The sequence below is a fragment of the Grampus griseus genome (genome assembly GCF_964374135.1).
Source record: "Grampus griseus genome assembly, chromosome: 13".
Lineage (NCBI taxonomy): Eukaryota > Metazoa > Chordata > Mammalia > Artiodactyla > Delphinidae > Grampus > Grampus griseus.
In genome coordinates, this window is record NC_139007.1 from 53,457,512 (window position 1) to 53,474,434 (window position 16,923).

A 16,923-nucleotide genomic window follows, 5' to 3' on the forward strand; every position below is an offset into this window, starting at 1 on the left:
GATATTATAGCATGTGTTTGTGTAGATGAAAAGAAAATTCAGCAAAGAAGGAAAATTCATGAAGCAAAATAGGGGAGAATTGCCAGAGGATGTCCTTAAGAAAGGGAGTGAACTGGGATCTAGGGCACAAGTGGATTAGTTGGCCTTAGATAGATGGTTCATCCATGGGAGCAGATGGAGAGTGATGTGGTGTTGGGAGCATGTGGAAAGTCTCTATGGGGTTCTTCTATTTTGTTATGAAAAAAATGTCACCAACTGAGGGTTAGGATGGGGTAGGGAGTGTAGGGAGACTTGAAGAAGAGAATGGGTGAATGAATGGACTTTAGAAATAGCAAAAGACTGCAGGCTGTACTCGGAGGCTCAATAAAATGGTCATGTATTTACCTTGAGACCAGACACAAACTTGCAAGTTTTTCTTAAGACAACATCAATGTACAGATGCAAATACAGAATGGATTGAGATTTTAACATAAGCAGGGTTGGGTTTTTGTCAATTGAGTATGAGGGAAAAAAAGAGCCTGGCTAGAGAGTTAAGGATAAATGCAAGAGGATATTATGGTTATGTACAATAGACCACAGGAAGGAGAATAAAAAATAGATTAAGGTTAGGGACATGGTAGAGACAGAGAGGACAGTGATCCAGTAACATGTAAGAATTGTTGAAGTGGGGATACTGGAGGAAGTGAGTTCCAGAGATAAGGTTGAAGAGTAAGACAACTGAATTGAGAATATGGAAGGGTATTAGTAATGACAAGGCCTAGTGTATGACCACAGATGTAAATGGCTCATAGGATGAAAGATAAGATTATTGGCAGAGAGGAGATCTTGAAAGTGGGAGGCCAGATAGAAGCATCTATGTGGATATTGAAAGCACAACACAACAACTTCTACAGCATTAGTATTAGAGGTAATTACAAATAACATCACAGTGATATCAGAGTGGTCAGACTAACAGTGTTCCAACATGTCTTGAGTACTTGTTAGAAATGCAAATTCTCAAGTCCCATTGAGACCTACTGAACCAAGAAACCAAGGGGTGGTGCTTCAGGTGATGCACGATGACGTCTGAGAACCACTTACAGGGACAGCACAGAAGATGGAAGAGTTAATTGCTTGGAAAGAAGGATTCAATGAGGTAGCATTTAAACTACAACAGAAGTTACTGCAAGGTTAAATGTAGGGGCCTTAAAATTAAAGAGAGCAGCATTTGTAAAGAAAAGCTTGAATCATGAAAAGACCTCAGATAAGATAACATAAAATTACGTAAAAGTGAAAAACGTTAGCTATTAATATCAGAAAATCATGCCTTGCTAGGAAGCCATTGTTTCTTCAAGAATCCTGATGAAACATCATAGAGTTCTTTCTATTCATCTACTTTTTCTTTCATTGGTATTAGGCTCAGTAGAGAATGAAAGCTGGGACAGTAAGTGTGGCTGCTTTGGCATACCAACATTTTCCACAATTTCCCAACGTCTCTATCTAACACTGGAGAAATTGTTTCAAAGAGCTGGTGCTAAAGGCTAAAGCCGCAATGTTCGCCCGTCTATGACGTCACGGTGCGCCCACCGAGGGTGTGTTCCATCAACAGCCAGGCGCCGCGGGAGGGGCGGGGCTTGAGCGTGCTGACGTCACTACCGGGCGCCAGGCGCGCTCAATTGGCGGCGGATTCAAACGTTCTGGCCTGGTCTCAGGGCCTGTAGAAGCGTCGGAGTTGGGGTTCTCGGTGTCCCCGCGGGCGTGAGCTGCAGTGCGGCGCAGGGAGGACCTAGGAAGCTTAGGTGGCTGGTGCCCGAGCCGGAGGGAGAGGATGGCGCTCTCGACCACAGTCTCGCAGAAGAAGCTGATAAAGCGGAAGGCTCCCCGCGGTTTTCTAAAGCGCGTCTTCAAGCAACGGAAGCCTCACCTCCGTCTGGAGACAAATAGCGACCTACTGGTGAGATTTTGTCCCTTCTAGGACTGGAAGTGGGGCGGAGACAGGGGAAATAACCCCCAGCCTTTATTTTGCCGCCCCCAGCCAATCTAGCTTTCAGGCCTACGTTTGAGGTGTTCGCAGCAACACCTGGGCGGGTTTGCCCCGGCCTGGCATATCAGTTAGTATTCCTGATGCTGAGTTGTTTTGGGGCCCTCTGAAATGTAGATATCCTGACCTTTTTTTACAGGAGGCTATTAGCCACATCAATTTAAGGAGAAAACTAACGTTAAGTTCCTGTTTATAGTTTTTCAATATCGCTATTAAGGAGCACAGTCTGGTACTGTGCTTAGTGTAACTTGCAAAGGTTCGAAAGATACATTTTTAAAAAATAGGTTTTGGAATTCAGGCTGGGTTATTTTTATTTAAATATTGTAAAAGGCATTACTGACATGCCTTTCAAAAGTGCCTTTCTCCTTGCCTTCCTTTCTTCCCCTTCTTTTTACGTTGTTAAACAAATATATTGCCCTATTTCCTCTACTTTAGCTTATTTACTAAAGAACCCTGATCCAAAAGTTTATTTGTAAGTAGTATGCTCCCAAATGTGAATTCGTTTTCCTAGACAAATAGAACACCTGTTAGTTTAGTTTTCAAGCCCAACCATTAAAAGTTTATCTGACTCAGTAACTGCAGCATAATGCTCACATGATAAATAACCACAACCAAACCACGGTGTAATATTTCTGTTTTGAAATAAATTAAGAGTTTTTATGTTGAATGCCTGGAATATATATCCCTCTAGCAGAATGAACACTGTTTCCCTAGGTTTAAACCATAGGAGGCACCTCCTGTGGTTTGTTACAAGAGCTCTTTGAGTAAAGGAGACACTACAGGTGGGCACCTAATTTCCCTGAGATCAAGGATAAAGAATTGTGGATAATAAGGATATATGGCATGGAGGGTGGCTTCACAATACATCATTCCATCTCTTCTTAAGCTACATTGTCCCCCTCCCCCCTGCCCCACCTCTTTTCTCTACAGCCTCTGCCAGCTCTCTATTGCCTCCCCTAATTTTAGGGTTTCTATTTTAATAAATTACTATAGAATTGTCTTCACTTTTCCTTTCTCTGAGCCAAAACAACTTTTTTTTTTCTTGGAAAAGTAGCCCTTCTAATATCTCCTGTCCTTTCTTGTTCCTTTTTTAGACCCTATAAGAAAAGACAATATATACTGTTTTATTACCCTCCTTCCCCCCAGGTGGTGATTAAGGTGGCACAAGTGAACTGTATTAAAGTGAAATTGATTTTCAAAAGAATTTTAGGTAATTTATTCTGAAGTTTTCACTGGTGCTGGGGTTCTCTCAATAAATGGAGGGGGGAGGAAATGTACCTGCTCTAGAATCTAGGAGACTACCAGCTCGTGTAGATTGTTGGACAGAAATTTCTCAAGTAGTCAGATTCCTCCCACATCCACACTTGCCTGCCCCAAGTGATCCCTGGACAGGAGGACTCTATTGTGGAGTGGGATCCAGGTGGTACAGGAAAGAAGGGGAGGTGAGATTCTAAGCATTTGCAGTGGTAGGGGAATGGAAGTTCTTTATGCTACCGTCTATTACTAGATTGTATGCTTGTCTTTGGCTTTCATTATTTCTCCTTCACCATCTTGTATATGCCATGCATCACTCTGGTTTCTTTACTTATGGTTTTCTGCTTGCCATTGGTACTTAATTATCTTACTCAGCAGGTGCCCCACATCATCCATAAACTTCTCTACAATTAAGGTAGTCTGTTTTTTTTCCTGAACTTTGATAGCCGTAAGAGTGCACATCATACAGTTTAGCTACTAGGACCCTGACACTATTCTCTAAGTTTTATATGTCAGTGTTGTCTCCCAGTGCGGTATGCAGCTTCTTGAGGCGAAGGGACCACACATATCTCCTTTTGTGTCTTCCATTATCTTTAACACAGAACTAATATACTTTTATGATGTCTTTGCATAAGATATTTCTTCTGTTTGAAGATGTCCTCACTCCACTCCGCTTCTCATACTTCAGTTATTTCAAAATTCAGTTCAAATGCCTATTATTCGGTGAAGCCTTCTTTCATGGTCTTAGAAAGCATCAACCTTACCTTCCAGTATCATCTACTGTCACACATTTGTCTTTAATTAGGTTTCATTCTCCCATGGGACTGGGAACTTTGAATTGGGAACTTATTGTATTCCTGGTGTTTAGCATAATACCTTGAACATTCTGAGTGTACAATTAAAGTTGGGAGTGATGATGACTATATGTGGATTGATATTTCTAACATTTTACTTATAACCTCCTTGTGTTACTTCATATTCTTCTGCACTGGCTTTTTATTGTTGTTTTATTTTATGACTTATTTGATTGTATATCACCAGGGCCAATACTGATGAGTGTACGTTAATCTCACATTGTTTGGCTTTCTTGTGACTCAGTTTTTAGATTTATCACTAAGGAATATTGTGCAAATATCTGGGTACTTACAGTTTATGTAAAACTCAGAAGTGCTGTGAGGAAGTGGGGAGGAAGTCAGGCTGGCCCAGTCTTTTGGTCACCTGAGACTGTCAAATGGATACCTCTTTGTAAATTATCTTTTGGTTTACCTTTCAAGCAAGCTGATTTTTTATTTTTCCAAAGTGTAAGTTCTTGATGGAATGGCTTTCAGGATTGAATGTCTAGCTTAAACCATAAAATTTGCTTTTGTTCTGACCCTTTTAATTTAAACCTTAGTGCCCTTGAGTGACACCACTCAATTAACTGTTTTATTACAGATAAATAGGTTGTTTAAAAAAAAATTCTGACATTAAAAAAAAGTAATATTAATTCAGTATCTATGGTTCATGCCCATGAAGAGTAAAGGACTCAAGCCTCAAAACAGAGTGTGGTTTATTTGGGATTGGCTAAAAAATGTTTTTGCCTAATTTGGGGAGGTATGGATGGATCTTCTGTTCATGCAGTAATAATTGACTACCTACTTCATATTGGGCCATGGGCTAAAGGTCACTGGGGATATAATGTCTGGGAAGATAGACATGGTTTAGCCCTTATAGTACATTGAAGAAGACAGGTGAGAAATTGCTGCCTAGTGTATGTAGTATGTGTAGTGATAAGAAGTTCAGGGTGCCATGGATCTATATAACCTTACATATTGGGAGGAATTGGGCTTTTTAGAGAAGTCTGTAAACCAGTAGCATGGCTGTAGGCAAACTTGTATTTGAATACTGAAAGAAGTTCAAAAGACCTAGTATAGAACTGAAAGTTGGGAAAGGTGAGAGATGAAATTAGAAAAGCCTAGTCAAGTGGGGTTTAGTATTAAGGAATTTGGAATTTTTCATGAGGCATCTGGAAGATATTTAGCTTTAGAAGTAGAAAATACAGATTAACGGAGGAAATTGAGCCATGTTATGGAGTACTTTTGTTGCAGAAGGAAATGGTATATCATTGGAAGTTTAAAGAAATTTTGAATGACATGGTATAATGTAAAGAATCAGGATTGGGTGATTTAGCTCAGAGTTCTTGTGAGAATTAAACAAGACAGTGCATCAAAAAAGTACCAAAAGAATATCTTCTTCCATAGGTTCTTTATCATGTTAAATTTAAATCCCCAAATTCCTCTGCTTGCCCCAAATATCACTAAAATATTCTTAAACATCTATAACAATCCACTAAAGATTTCTGCATAATAATTTAAAGCACCAAATTTATTAGTTATTAAACATTTGGTGAACTGTTGGGGAGAGTTAAGTATTGTGTGTTTTTCTTTAATTTTATTTTTTTATACAGCAAGTTCTTATTAGCTATCAGTTTTATACATATTAGTGTATATATATCAATCCCAATCTCCCAATTCATCCCCGCCCCCGCTTCCCCCCTTGGTGTCCATACATTTGTTCTCTACATCTGTCTCTATTTCTGCCTTGGAAACTGGTTCATCTGTACTATTTTTCTAGATTCCAAATATATGCGTTAATATACAATATTTGTTCTTCTCTTTCTGACTTACCTCATTCTGTATGACAGTCTCTAGTTCCATCCACGTCTCCACAGATGACCCAGTTTCGTTCCCTTTGATGGCTGGGTAGTATTCCATTGTATATATGTACCACATCTTCTTTATCCATTCGTCTGTTGGTGGCATTTAGGTTGCTTCCATGACCTGTCTGTTTTAAACAGTGCTGCAATGAACATTGGGGTGCATGTGTCTTTTTGAATTATGATTTTCTCTGGGTATATGCCCAGTAGTGAGATTGCTCGGTCATATCGTAATTCTATTTTTAGTTTTTACGAAACCTCCATACTGTTCTCCATAGTGGCTGTATCAATTTGCATTCCCACCAACAATGCAAGAGGGTTCCCTTTTCTTTACACCCTCTCCAACATTTGTTGTTTGTAGATTTTCTGATGATGCCCATTCTAACTGGTGTGAGGTGATACCTCATTGTGGTTTTGATTTGCATTTCTCTAATAATTAGTGATGTTGAGCATCTTTTCATGTGCCTCTTGGCCATCTGTTTCTCTTCTTTGGAGAGATGTCTATTTAGGTCTACTGCCCATTTTAAAACTTTTTTTAATTTTTTTGCGGTACGCGGGCCTCTCACTGTTGTGGCCTCTCCCGTTGTGGAGCACAGGTTCCGGACGTGCAGGCTCAGTGGCCATGGCTCGCGGGCCCAGCTGCTCCGTGGCATGTGGGATCTTCCCAGACCAGGGCACGAACCCGTGTCCCCTGCATCGGCAGGCGGACTCTCAACCACTGTGCCACCAGGGAAGCCCTACTGCCCATTTTTTGATTGGGTTGCTGGTTTTTTTAATATTGAGCTGCATGAGCTGCTTGTATATTTTGGAGATTAATCCTTTGGCCGTTGATTCGTTTGCAAGTATTTTCTCCCATTCTGAGGGTTGTCTTTTCATCTTGTTTATAGTTTCCTTTGCTGTGCAAAAGCTTTTAAGTTTCATTAGGTCCCATTTGTTTGTTATTGTTTTGATTTCCATTACTCTAGGAGGTGGGTCAGAAAAGATCTTGCTTTGATTTATGTCAAAGGGTGTTCTTCCTATGGTTTCCTCTAAGAGTTTTTTTCTTTTTCCTTTCCGGTTTGCGGACCTCTCACTTCTGTGGCCTCTCCCGTTGTGGAGTATAGGCTCCGGACGCGCAGGCTCAGCGGCCATGGCACACGGGCCCATCTGCTCCGCGGCACGTGGGATCTTCCCAGACTGGGGCACAAACCCGTGTCCCCTGCATCGGCAGGCGGACTCTCAACCACTGCGCCACCAGGGAAGCCCTCCTCTAAGAGTTTTATAGTGTCTGGTCTTACATTTAGGTCTTTAATCCATTTTGAGTTTACTTTTGTGTATAGTGTTAGGGAGTGTTCTAATTTCATTCTTTTACATGTAGCTGTCCAGTTTTCCCAGCACCACTTATTGAAGAGACTGTTTTTTCTCCATTGTATCTCCTTGCCTCCTTTGTCATAGATTAGTTGACCATAGGTGCGTGGGTTTATCTCTGGGCTTTGTATCCTGTTCCCTTGATCTGTATTTCTCTTTTTGTTTCAGTACCATATTGTCTTGATTACTGTAGCTTTGTAGTATAGTGTGAAGTCAGGGAGTCTAATTCCTCCACCTCCATTTTTTTCCCTCAAGATTGCTGTGGCTATTCGGGCTCTTTTGTGTCTCCATACACATTTTAAGATTCTTTGTTCTAGTTCTGTAAAAAAAAAAAAAAATGCCATTGGTAATTTGATAAGGATTGCATCGAATCTGTAGATTGCTTTGGGTAGTAGAGTCATTTTCACAATATTGATTCTTCCAATCTAAGAACATGGTATATCTCCCCATCTGTTTGTGTCATCTTTGATTTCTTTCATTTGTGTCTTACAGTTTTCTGAGGACAGATTTTTTACCTCCTTAGGTAGCTTTATTCCTAGGTATTTTATTCTTTTTGTTGCAATGGTGAAGGGGATTGTTTCCTTAATTTCTCTTTCTGATCTTTCGTTGTTAGTGTATAGGAATGCAAGAGATTTCTGTGCATTAATTTTGTATCCTGCAACTTTACCAAATGCATTGATTAGCTCTAGGAGTTTTCTGGTAGCATCTTTAGGATTCTCTATGTATAGTATCATGTCATCTGCAAACAGTGACAGCTTTACTTCTTCTTTTCCGATTTGGGTTCCTTTTATTTCTTTTTCTTCTCTGATTGCTGTGGTTAAAAATTCCAAAACTATGTTGAATAATTGTGGTGAGAGTGGACAACCTTGTCTTGTTCCTGATCTTAGAGGAAATGGTTTCAGTTTTTCACTGTTGAGAATGATGTTTGCTGTGGGTTTGTCATATATGGCCTTTATGATGTTGAGGTAGGTTCCCTCTATGCCCACTTTCTGGAGAGTGTTTATTATAAATGGATGTTGAATTTCGTCAGAAGCTTTTTCTGCATCTTTTGAGATGATCATATGGTTTTTATTCTTCAATTTGTTAATATGGTGTATCACATTGATTTTTTTATTGAAGAATTCTTGCATCTCTGGGATAAATCCCACTTGATCATGGTATATGATCCTTTTAATGTGTTGTTGGATTCTGTTTGCTAGGATTTTTGCATCTATATTCATCAGTGGTATTGGTCTGTAATTTTCCTTTTTTGTCGTATCTTTGTCTGGTTTTGGTATCAGGGTGATGGTGGCCTCGTAGAATGAGTCTGGGAGTCTTCCTTCCTGTGCAGTTTTTTGGAAGAGTTTGAGAAGGATGGGTGTTAGCTCTTCTCTAAATGTTGGTTAGAATTCACCTGTGAAGCCATCTGGTCCTGGACTTTTGTTTGTTGGAAGATATTTAATCACAGTTTCAATTTCATTACTTGTGGTGGGTCTGTTTATATTTTCTGTTTCTTCCTGGTTCAATCTTGGAAGGTTATACCTTTCTAAGAATTTGTCCATTTCTTCCATGTTGTCCATTTTATTGGCATAGATTTGCTTGCAGTAGTCTCTTAGGATGCTTTGTATTTCCATGGTGTCCGTTGTAACTTCTTCTTGTTCATTTCTAATTTTACTGATTTGAGTCCTCTCCCTCTTGATGAGTCTGGCTAAAGGTTTATCAATTTTGTTTATCTTCTCAAAGAACCAGCTTTTAGTTTTATTGATCTTTGTTATTGTTTTCTTTGTTTCTATTTCATTTATTTCTGCTCTGATCTTTATAATTTCTTTCCTCCTACTAACTTTGGGTTTTGTTTGTTCTTCTTTCTCTAGTTCCTTTAGGTATAAGGTTAGATTGTTTATTTGAGAATTTTCGTGTTTCCTGAGGTAGGCTTCTATAGCTATAAACTTCCCTCTTAGAACTGCTTTTGCTGCATCCCATAGGTTTTAGATCGTCATCTTTTTGTTGTCATTTGTCTCTAGGTATTTTTTGCTTTCCTCTTTGATTTATTTAGTGACCTGTTGGTTATTTAGTAACATATTGTTTAGTCTCCATGTGTTTGTGTTTTTTCCCCTGTAATTGATTTCTCATCTCATAGTGTGGTGGTCGTAAAGGATGCTTGATATGATTTCAATTTTCTTAAATTTGCTGAGGCTTGATTTGTGACCCAAGATGTGATGTATCCTGGAGAATGTTCCATGTGCACTTGAGAAGAAAGTGTAATGTGCTGTTTTTGGATGGAATAAATATCAGTTTATTTATTATAAATATGATAAATATTCTTATAAATATCAATTTAATCTGGTTGGTCTGTTGTGTCATTTAAAGCTTGTGTTTCCTTATTAATTTTCTGTCTGGATGATCTGTCCATTGGTGTAGGTGAGGTGTTAAAGTCCCCCACTATTATTGTGTTACTGTCGATTTCCTCTTTTATAGCTGTTAGCAGTTGCCTTATGTATTGAGGTGCTCCTGTGTTGGGTGCATATATATTTATAATTGTTATATCTTCTTGGATTGATCTCTTGATCATTATGTAGTGTCCTTCCTTGTCTCTTGCAACATTCTTTATTTTAAAGTCTGTTTTATCTGAGAATTGCTACTCCAGCTTTCTTTTGATTTCCATTTGCATGTAATACCTTTTTCTGTCACCTCCCTTTCAGTCTGTTTGTGTCTCTAGGTCTGAAGTGGGTCTCTTGTAGACAGTATATATATGGGTCTTGTTTTTGTATCTATTCAGCGAGCCTGTGTCTTTTGGTTGGAGCATTTAATCCATTTATAGTTAAGGTAATTATTGATATGTATGTTCCTATTACCATTTTCTTAATTGTTTTGAGGTTTTTTTTTTTTTTGGGTCCTTTTCTTCTCTTGTGTTTCCACTTAGAGAAGCTCCTTTAGCATTTGTTATAGAGCTGGTTTGGTGGTGCTGAATTCTCTTAGCTTTCGCTTTTCTGTAAAGCTTTTAACTTCTCCATCGAATCCTAATGAGATCCTTGCTGGGTAGAGTAATCTTGGTTGTAGCTTTTTCTTTTTCCCTTTCATCACTTTAAATATATTGTGCCACTCTCTTCTGGCTTGTTGAGTTTCTGCTGAGAAATCAGCTGTTAACCTTATGGGAGTTCCCTTGCATATTATTTGTTGTTTTTCCCTTGTTGCCTTTAATAATTTTTCGTTGTCTTTAATTTGTGTCAGTTTGATTACTGTGTGTCTCAGCATGTTTCTTCTTGGGTTTATCCTGCCTGGGAGTCTCTGTGCTTCCTGGATTTGGGTGACTATTTCCTTTTCCATGTTAGGGAAATTTTCCAGTATAATCTCTTCAAATATTTTCTTGGGTCCTTCCTCTCTCTCTTCTCCTTCTTGAACCCCTATAGTGTGAATGTTGGTGTGTTTAATGTTGTCCCAGAGGTCTCTTAGGCTGTCTTCTTTTTTTTTCTTTATTCTGTTCCATGACATTGAATTCCACCATTCTTTTTCCAGGTCACTTATCTGTTCTTCTGCCTCAATTATTCTGGTATTTATTCCTTCTAGTGTATTTTTCATTTCAGTTATGGTGTTCATCTCTGTTTGTTTGTTCTTTAATTCTTCTAGGTGTTTGTTCTTTAATTCTTCTAAACCTTTGTTAAACATTTCTTGCATCTTCTCAGTCTTTTCCTTCATTCTTTTTCCGAGGTCCTGGCTCATCTTCACTATCATTATTCTGAATTCTTTTTTGGAAGGTTGCCTATCTCCACTTCATTTAATTGTTTTTCTGGGGTTTTATCTTGTTCCTTCATGTGGTACATAGCCCTCTCCCTTTTCATTTTGTCTCTCTTTCTGTGAATGTGGTTTTCATTCCATAGTCTGCAGGATTTTAGTTTCTTGCTTCTGCCAAGTGTTATGTATTAATTAATTCTCACTGCAAAGAGTGTGTACTATTATATAAATTATCAAATAAATTATATGTTAAAGAGACTATCTAATTGGACCTAGATTGGTAGTGAATTCAGGCACATGGCAGAAGCAATGGATAGAGATGTTACCAGTAATTTAAATAAAAGAGCAGTAGATGTGATGCTAGAGGGAGAAATGAGATAGGACTGCAACTCACTTTACATTCTCTGTTGCTTGGGTTCGAGCTCTACTTTGACTGTTTTCAAGCTATATATATATGCATATAGAATGAGTAGCCCTTTTGTGTTAGGGTAGTGAATTTTGAGTAAAATATTTAGCAAAATGTACATATTGAAATAGTGAGGTTAAATAATGATATATGTACACATATATTATGGTATATGTATATGTTTTGCTAATATGTAGAAGTTGTTTCTATAAGAATATGCAAGAAGCTGGCAACCATAGTTTACTGGGGGATGATGTGGAAGAGCGACTTACTTTTGTCAGTCTATCCTTTTGCAGACTTTTTGCTTTGTATTTTGAAATACCTATTTGTTCACAAGAAGTGGCAAAAATAGTAGAGAATTCCCCTTACCTTTTTTGCAGCTTCCCACAATGCTAATATCTTATATAACTACAGTTCTTTGTGGACTTTGGAATTTTGTATTGTCTGCTTATTTTATGTAGTTTAAGGCTACTTTTTAAGAAATTTTAAGATTATTAATAGTAGATACGATTATTTTGATGTTGGAAGCCAAGTAACTTGACCTTTGTATATAAATGCAATAAAGTTTTAAAATTTCAGTTCTTAACATGTTTTTAATTAGATATTTCAAATTAAATATCTGGTTACAAAATCTTTATACCTTGGATTGTAGAATGAGAGATGACTAGCTTTAAATACAATATTTGATATGTTTTTTTAATTTGGGGGAAATTTTAAATTACATTAGAAACTTAAATTTAGTTGGAATGGGAAACAGGAATATTTTTTCTTAATAGAGACCTACCTATGTTTTGATATAATGATCCTTTAGAGTAATGTTATTGTCTATGGCCTTTGGTCAGCTTTACATAGACTTGTTTCATGTATTGTAATAACTAAGTCTCTTTTTATGGAATCTTAAGATGGACATATATTAAAGTGAATTCTGTTACTTTAAATAAAGGTTAATTGATGTAATCACAGTAGTAAATAGTACAGCATTAAAATTGAGGATATTCTTTTTATTTTTCTTATAAATTTGTTTATTTTTACTTATTTATTATTTTTGGCTGTGTTGGGTCTTCATAGCTGCGCGTGGCTTTCTCTAGTTGCCGCGAGCGGGGGCTACTCTTTGTTGCGGTACGTGGGCTCCTCATTGCGGTGGCTTGTTGCGGAACACGGTCTCTAGAGCACGTGGGCTTCAGTAGATGCAGTGCGTGGGCTCAGTAGTTGTGGCTCGTGGGCTCTAGAGTGCAGGCTCAGTAGTCATGGCTCACAGGCTTTGTTGCTCCGCGGCATGTGGGATCTTCCCAGACCAGGGCTCGAACCCGTGTCCCCTACATTGGCAGGTGGATTCTTAACCACTGTGCCACCAGGGAAGCCTGGGGATATTCTTTTTAAAAGTCATTATTTCAAAACATCAGTGTTTGAGCTTAAAAATCCTTTTGCATTTTCTCTTTTAAAGGTGCATCTGAACTGTTTACTCTTTGTTCATCGATTAGCAGAAGAGGCTCGGACAAATGCTTGTGAGAATAAGTGTGGAGTCATTAAAAAGGAGCATGTACTGGCTGCAGCAAAGGTAAGATCTGAATTTCTTTTCTTGAGCACAGTTGCCTTAAAACACCACCTAGTTCGTCACCTCTGCCTGGTTTAGATTCCTTATTCAGTTTTGTTGACTGAGTTGATGCTTGGCTTTTCACGGGTTTTAATTACAGAGTTATGGTTTTTTTTATTATGTATATTATGGATTTCTGTTGGAAAGATTCATGGCCATTGCCTTATTGCCATTTAGGGGAAAATAAGTGTTTGACTGCTAATCTGTAGGATATGTAGTAGCCTATATATAGCTGAGAAGGTTTATTACCTTGAAATTTATCAAAATTTTCTTCTTGATCATTTTAAGTTTACCTAATGATTTTTCTACATTTGTTTTGAGATTTGAGTGACTTCTGAATCATATTGCTTATATAAGCAGAGAAGATTGCTTCTTACTGATATTTCTGTATAATGTAATAGTATGATGTCTTTTCCATATATGTTCCCAAGATTTTTTCCATATGTTCCAGAGTTTTTTCCATATATGTTCCCAAGATTATTTTCACTTGATGTTAATAGATGCCCCAATATAAAAGGCTTCTGGGGTCAGATAAGTTTATATAACCTAACATACTATACCTCCTTGAAGAGTCATAATGTTACGTATAGAGAGCTTGTTTCTGTAAGAATATGCAAGAAATTGGCACATGGTTGACTGGAGGATGATGTGTGAGAGAGACTTATTTTTGACAGTTTACCTCTTTATAGGCTTTTTTTGTTTAACATTTAATATTTTTGAAATAATTATAGACTCACAGAAGGTGCAAAAATAGTGTAGAGTTCCACTGTACCTTTTATCCAACTTCCCACAACGGTAACGTCTTTATATAACTATAGATATGTAAAGTTATGAAAGTTTATGAGAAATATACCAGTAATTTGTTGAACTCTGTTTAATTTAGTATTTTGTAAATTTGGGTGTATAATATACTTAGAATTTTGTAAATTCATTTGAGTACATAGTATTCTTTTGCAGTCCCTATACTAACTTCTTGTAGAACAGAGAAGTACTGGCCTAGGGTATAAACCTATTTGGTGACTTCTGTGGAAGCCTAGAAATGGGCATGCCGTGGCATTTTTTAAGGGGCTTTAAATTCTCTTACAACTATAAACATTTCAACAAGTTTCTGTACTATTAAAGTTGATATAAGTGCTTTCTGCAGGTAAAGCAAGGCTTAAGAACTTGAAGAGTGTATGTGTGTGTCTTAAATTTAGGGTTGGTTTGTTTTTATTAATGAATTTATATGTGTACTTACCTAAAAGTAGGTAAGTTCTTTACAATATTTTTGGATATATTCTGGTCTCTAATGTTCCTTGTCTTTTACAACTTAAGATCTCATTTTGTTTAAAATGAGATTAAAAATTATCTTAAAAATTATCTACCTAACAAGCTTTTCAACTTGAGATGACTAGTCTTGGTCTCTGATATAATTCCAGCCTAAATACAAGAAATTTGGTGTTGCAGTGGATTTGTATTGCTTTATAGTTGTTAAATGCCTGATTCATAATAGGATTTTCAAGTTTTGGAACATTCCTTAACTCCCCGAATTGCTAAATTGTCTATAAACCTCAAGTTGGGAGCCATTAATCTGTACACTTTTGGCACAGTTGAAGAAATTAACATCTAGAAGTGACTATTATAAAACCAGATTTTGAGAATCTAGGCATGTTTCACATTCTTTGAGAGAATTACACTATTTTAGAGAAGTCTAAAACCGTTTATAAGGCAAAAGATTCCCTAATCACATTCCAAATTGGGTTTTATAAATTCAGAGACTTGCATACTATACACATAGGACTTTTCAACTTTTTTTGAGGAATTGTGTTTTATTTGGCATAGGTATAATATGAATCTTCATTTTCTCCCCCTCACAGGTAATTCTAAAGAAGAGCAGAGGTTAGAAGTCAAAGAACACATTTTTGAAAATTATAAGATGTATTATTTTAGGTGGTAACAGATCGTGAAAGCACTTTTTATATAGCAGTTAATATTGTGTATTAAAATATTGGCTTGCTGAAGGATGTGTGTGTTTGTATGTTTTTTACTGGTATTGAAATGTCTCAAGTATACACATAGAACTATATAAGCTTTGTATTTGAGGAATTGTTTCATTTTAAATGGCCTTTAGTTCATTCTACTTCCCTTTTTGTTGGTATTGCAGATGTTTTACATATCAAAAAAAGGAATCTTAGTGTGTGAAGTAGCTTGAAGAGATGTATTTCTTAGAATTAAGTTTATAAGTATTTAGATTTAGCCACAGTTAACTATGGAATCAATTTAATCTCTGAAGGAAGACAATGTGCAATCAAATCTAGGTGTATTTTAAATATTTTAACTGTTTAATGCCTTTGCATAAGCAATGCAGTCTACTTTTATTTAGACCAATAGTGTAATAATATAATTTCTCAACTGTAAACACCAGCAGGGTGTTTTCAAAAACCTATTTCCCTCCAAAACCAAAAAAAAAATACAGAGCAAATTGACATATTTTCTTCAAGTCACACAGATTTAGTAGATGGGTATTTGTTTCCCCCCAAGAAATTTTTTAGAAATTTATCGCATATCATTTAATAGTTGTGTTTTTAACTTTTTATTTCGAAATAATTATAGATTGCAACTTGAAGTTGCAAAAGTAGTACAGAGAGGTCCACATGTACTCTATATCCAGTTTTCTCCCAGTGCCTACATCTTAAATAATTACAGTACAATATCAAAACCAGGAATTTGACTTGGTACAGTGTGTGTATAATTCTGTACCATTTTAGTACATTTGGAGATCTGTGTAACCACCACTACAGTCAAGATACAGAATTATTTCATCATCACAGACTTCTCCATCATGCTATTCTTTTATAAATTACACCCAGCTCCCCACGTCCACTGCACACACAACACTCCCCTTCCTATTTCCACCATCCCTAAGCCATGGCAACCACTAAACTATTCTCCATGTCTATAATTTTGCCATTGTGATGCAATCATACAGGTTATGACTTTTGGGAATTTGCTTTTTTCACTCAGCATAACTCTCTTGATCCTCCAAGTTGTTGCATGTAGCAATTTGTTCCTTTTCATTACTGAGTCGTCATATTCCATGGTATTTATGTACCACAGTTCATACAGCTATTTACTCATTGAGGGATATTTTGATTATTTCTAGTTTTTGGCTATCACAAATAAAGCTGTTGTGAACAGTTGTGTACCAGTTTTTATACAAAACAGTTTTCATTTCTCTGGGATAAATGCCCAGGAATGTGATTGCTGGGTTTAATGGTAAGTATGTGTTTAGTTTTTCAAAAAGAAATGGCCAAAGTATTTTGCAGAGTGGCTGTACCATTTTGTATTCCCATTAGCAGTTTGTGAGAGTCATTTTTTCCTCCTTCTCATGAACATTTGGTATTATTTTTTATTTTAGCTGTTCTGCTATGAATGTCTAATCATGGTTTTTAATTTACATTTCCCTAATGGCTAATGATGTTGCACATAATTTCATATGTTCGTCATCCATTTTTTCTCTTTAATAAAATGTTTCTTCATTTCTTTTGCCCATTTTCTGTTTTTCTAATGTTGAATTTTGAGAGTTTTCTAGGTATAGGTCTTTGGTCAGACATGTGGTTTGCAAATATTTACTTCTATTCTGTAGCTTGCCTTTTATCCTTTAACGGTATCTTTCGAAGGTCAATGATTTTCACTTTTGATGAGGTCCAGTTTATTTTTTATTTATTTATTTTCATGCTGTTGGTGTCATGTTTAAGAACTCTTCACCAAGCCCTACATCTTATAGATTTTCTCCTGTATTATTATTTTTCAAACTTACCCTTTTTTGTTGTTATTGCAGTTTTCTTTTTAACATCTTTATTGAAGTATAATTGCTTAAAATGTTGTGTTAGTTGCTGCTGTATAGCAAAGTGAATCAG

General features: G+C 36.8%; 1 protein-coding gene across 2 annotated transcripts; it reads left to right on the forward strand.

The window, feature by feature from the left end:
• Positions 1-1,712: 1,712 nt before the first annotated feature.
• On the forward strand, positions 1,713-14,990 carry CENPW (centromere protein W; the record flags this gene model as incomplete). Of its 2 annotated transcripts, XM_082669251.1 has the most annotated exons (3): positions 1,713-1,933; positions 12,875-12,988; positions 14,881-14,990. In XM_082669251.1, exons 1-3 carry the CDS (start codon positions 1,808-1,810, stop codon positions 14,905-14,907), a joined length of 267 nt encoding a protein of 88 aa, XP_082525377.1. In that variant the 5' UTR covers positions 1,713-1,807. The 2 variants fall into 2 exon arrangements, with proteins under 2 accessions (XP_082525377.1, XP_082525378.1); XM_082669252.1 differs by lacking the exon at positions 14,881-14,990 and having other exon boundaries at positions 12,915-12,992.
• Positions 14,991-16,923: the final 1,933 nt, after the last annotated feature.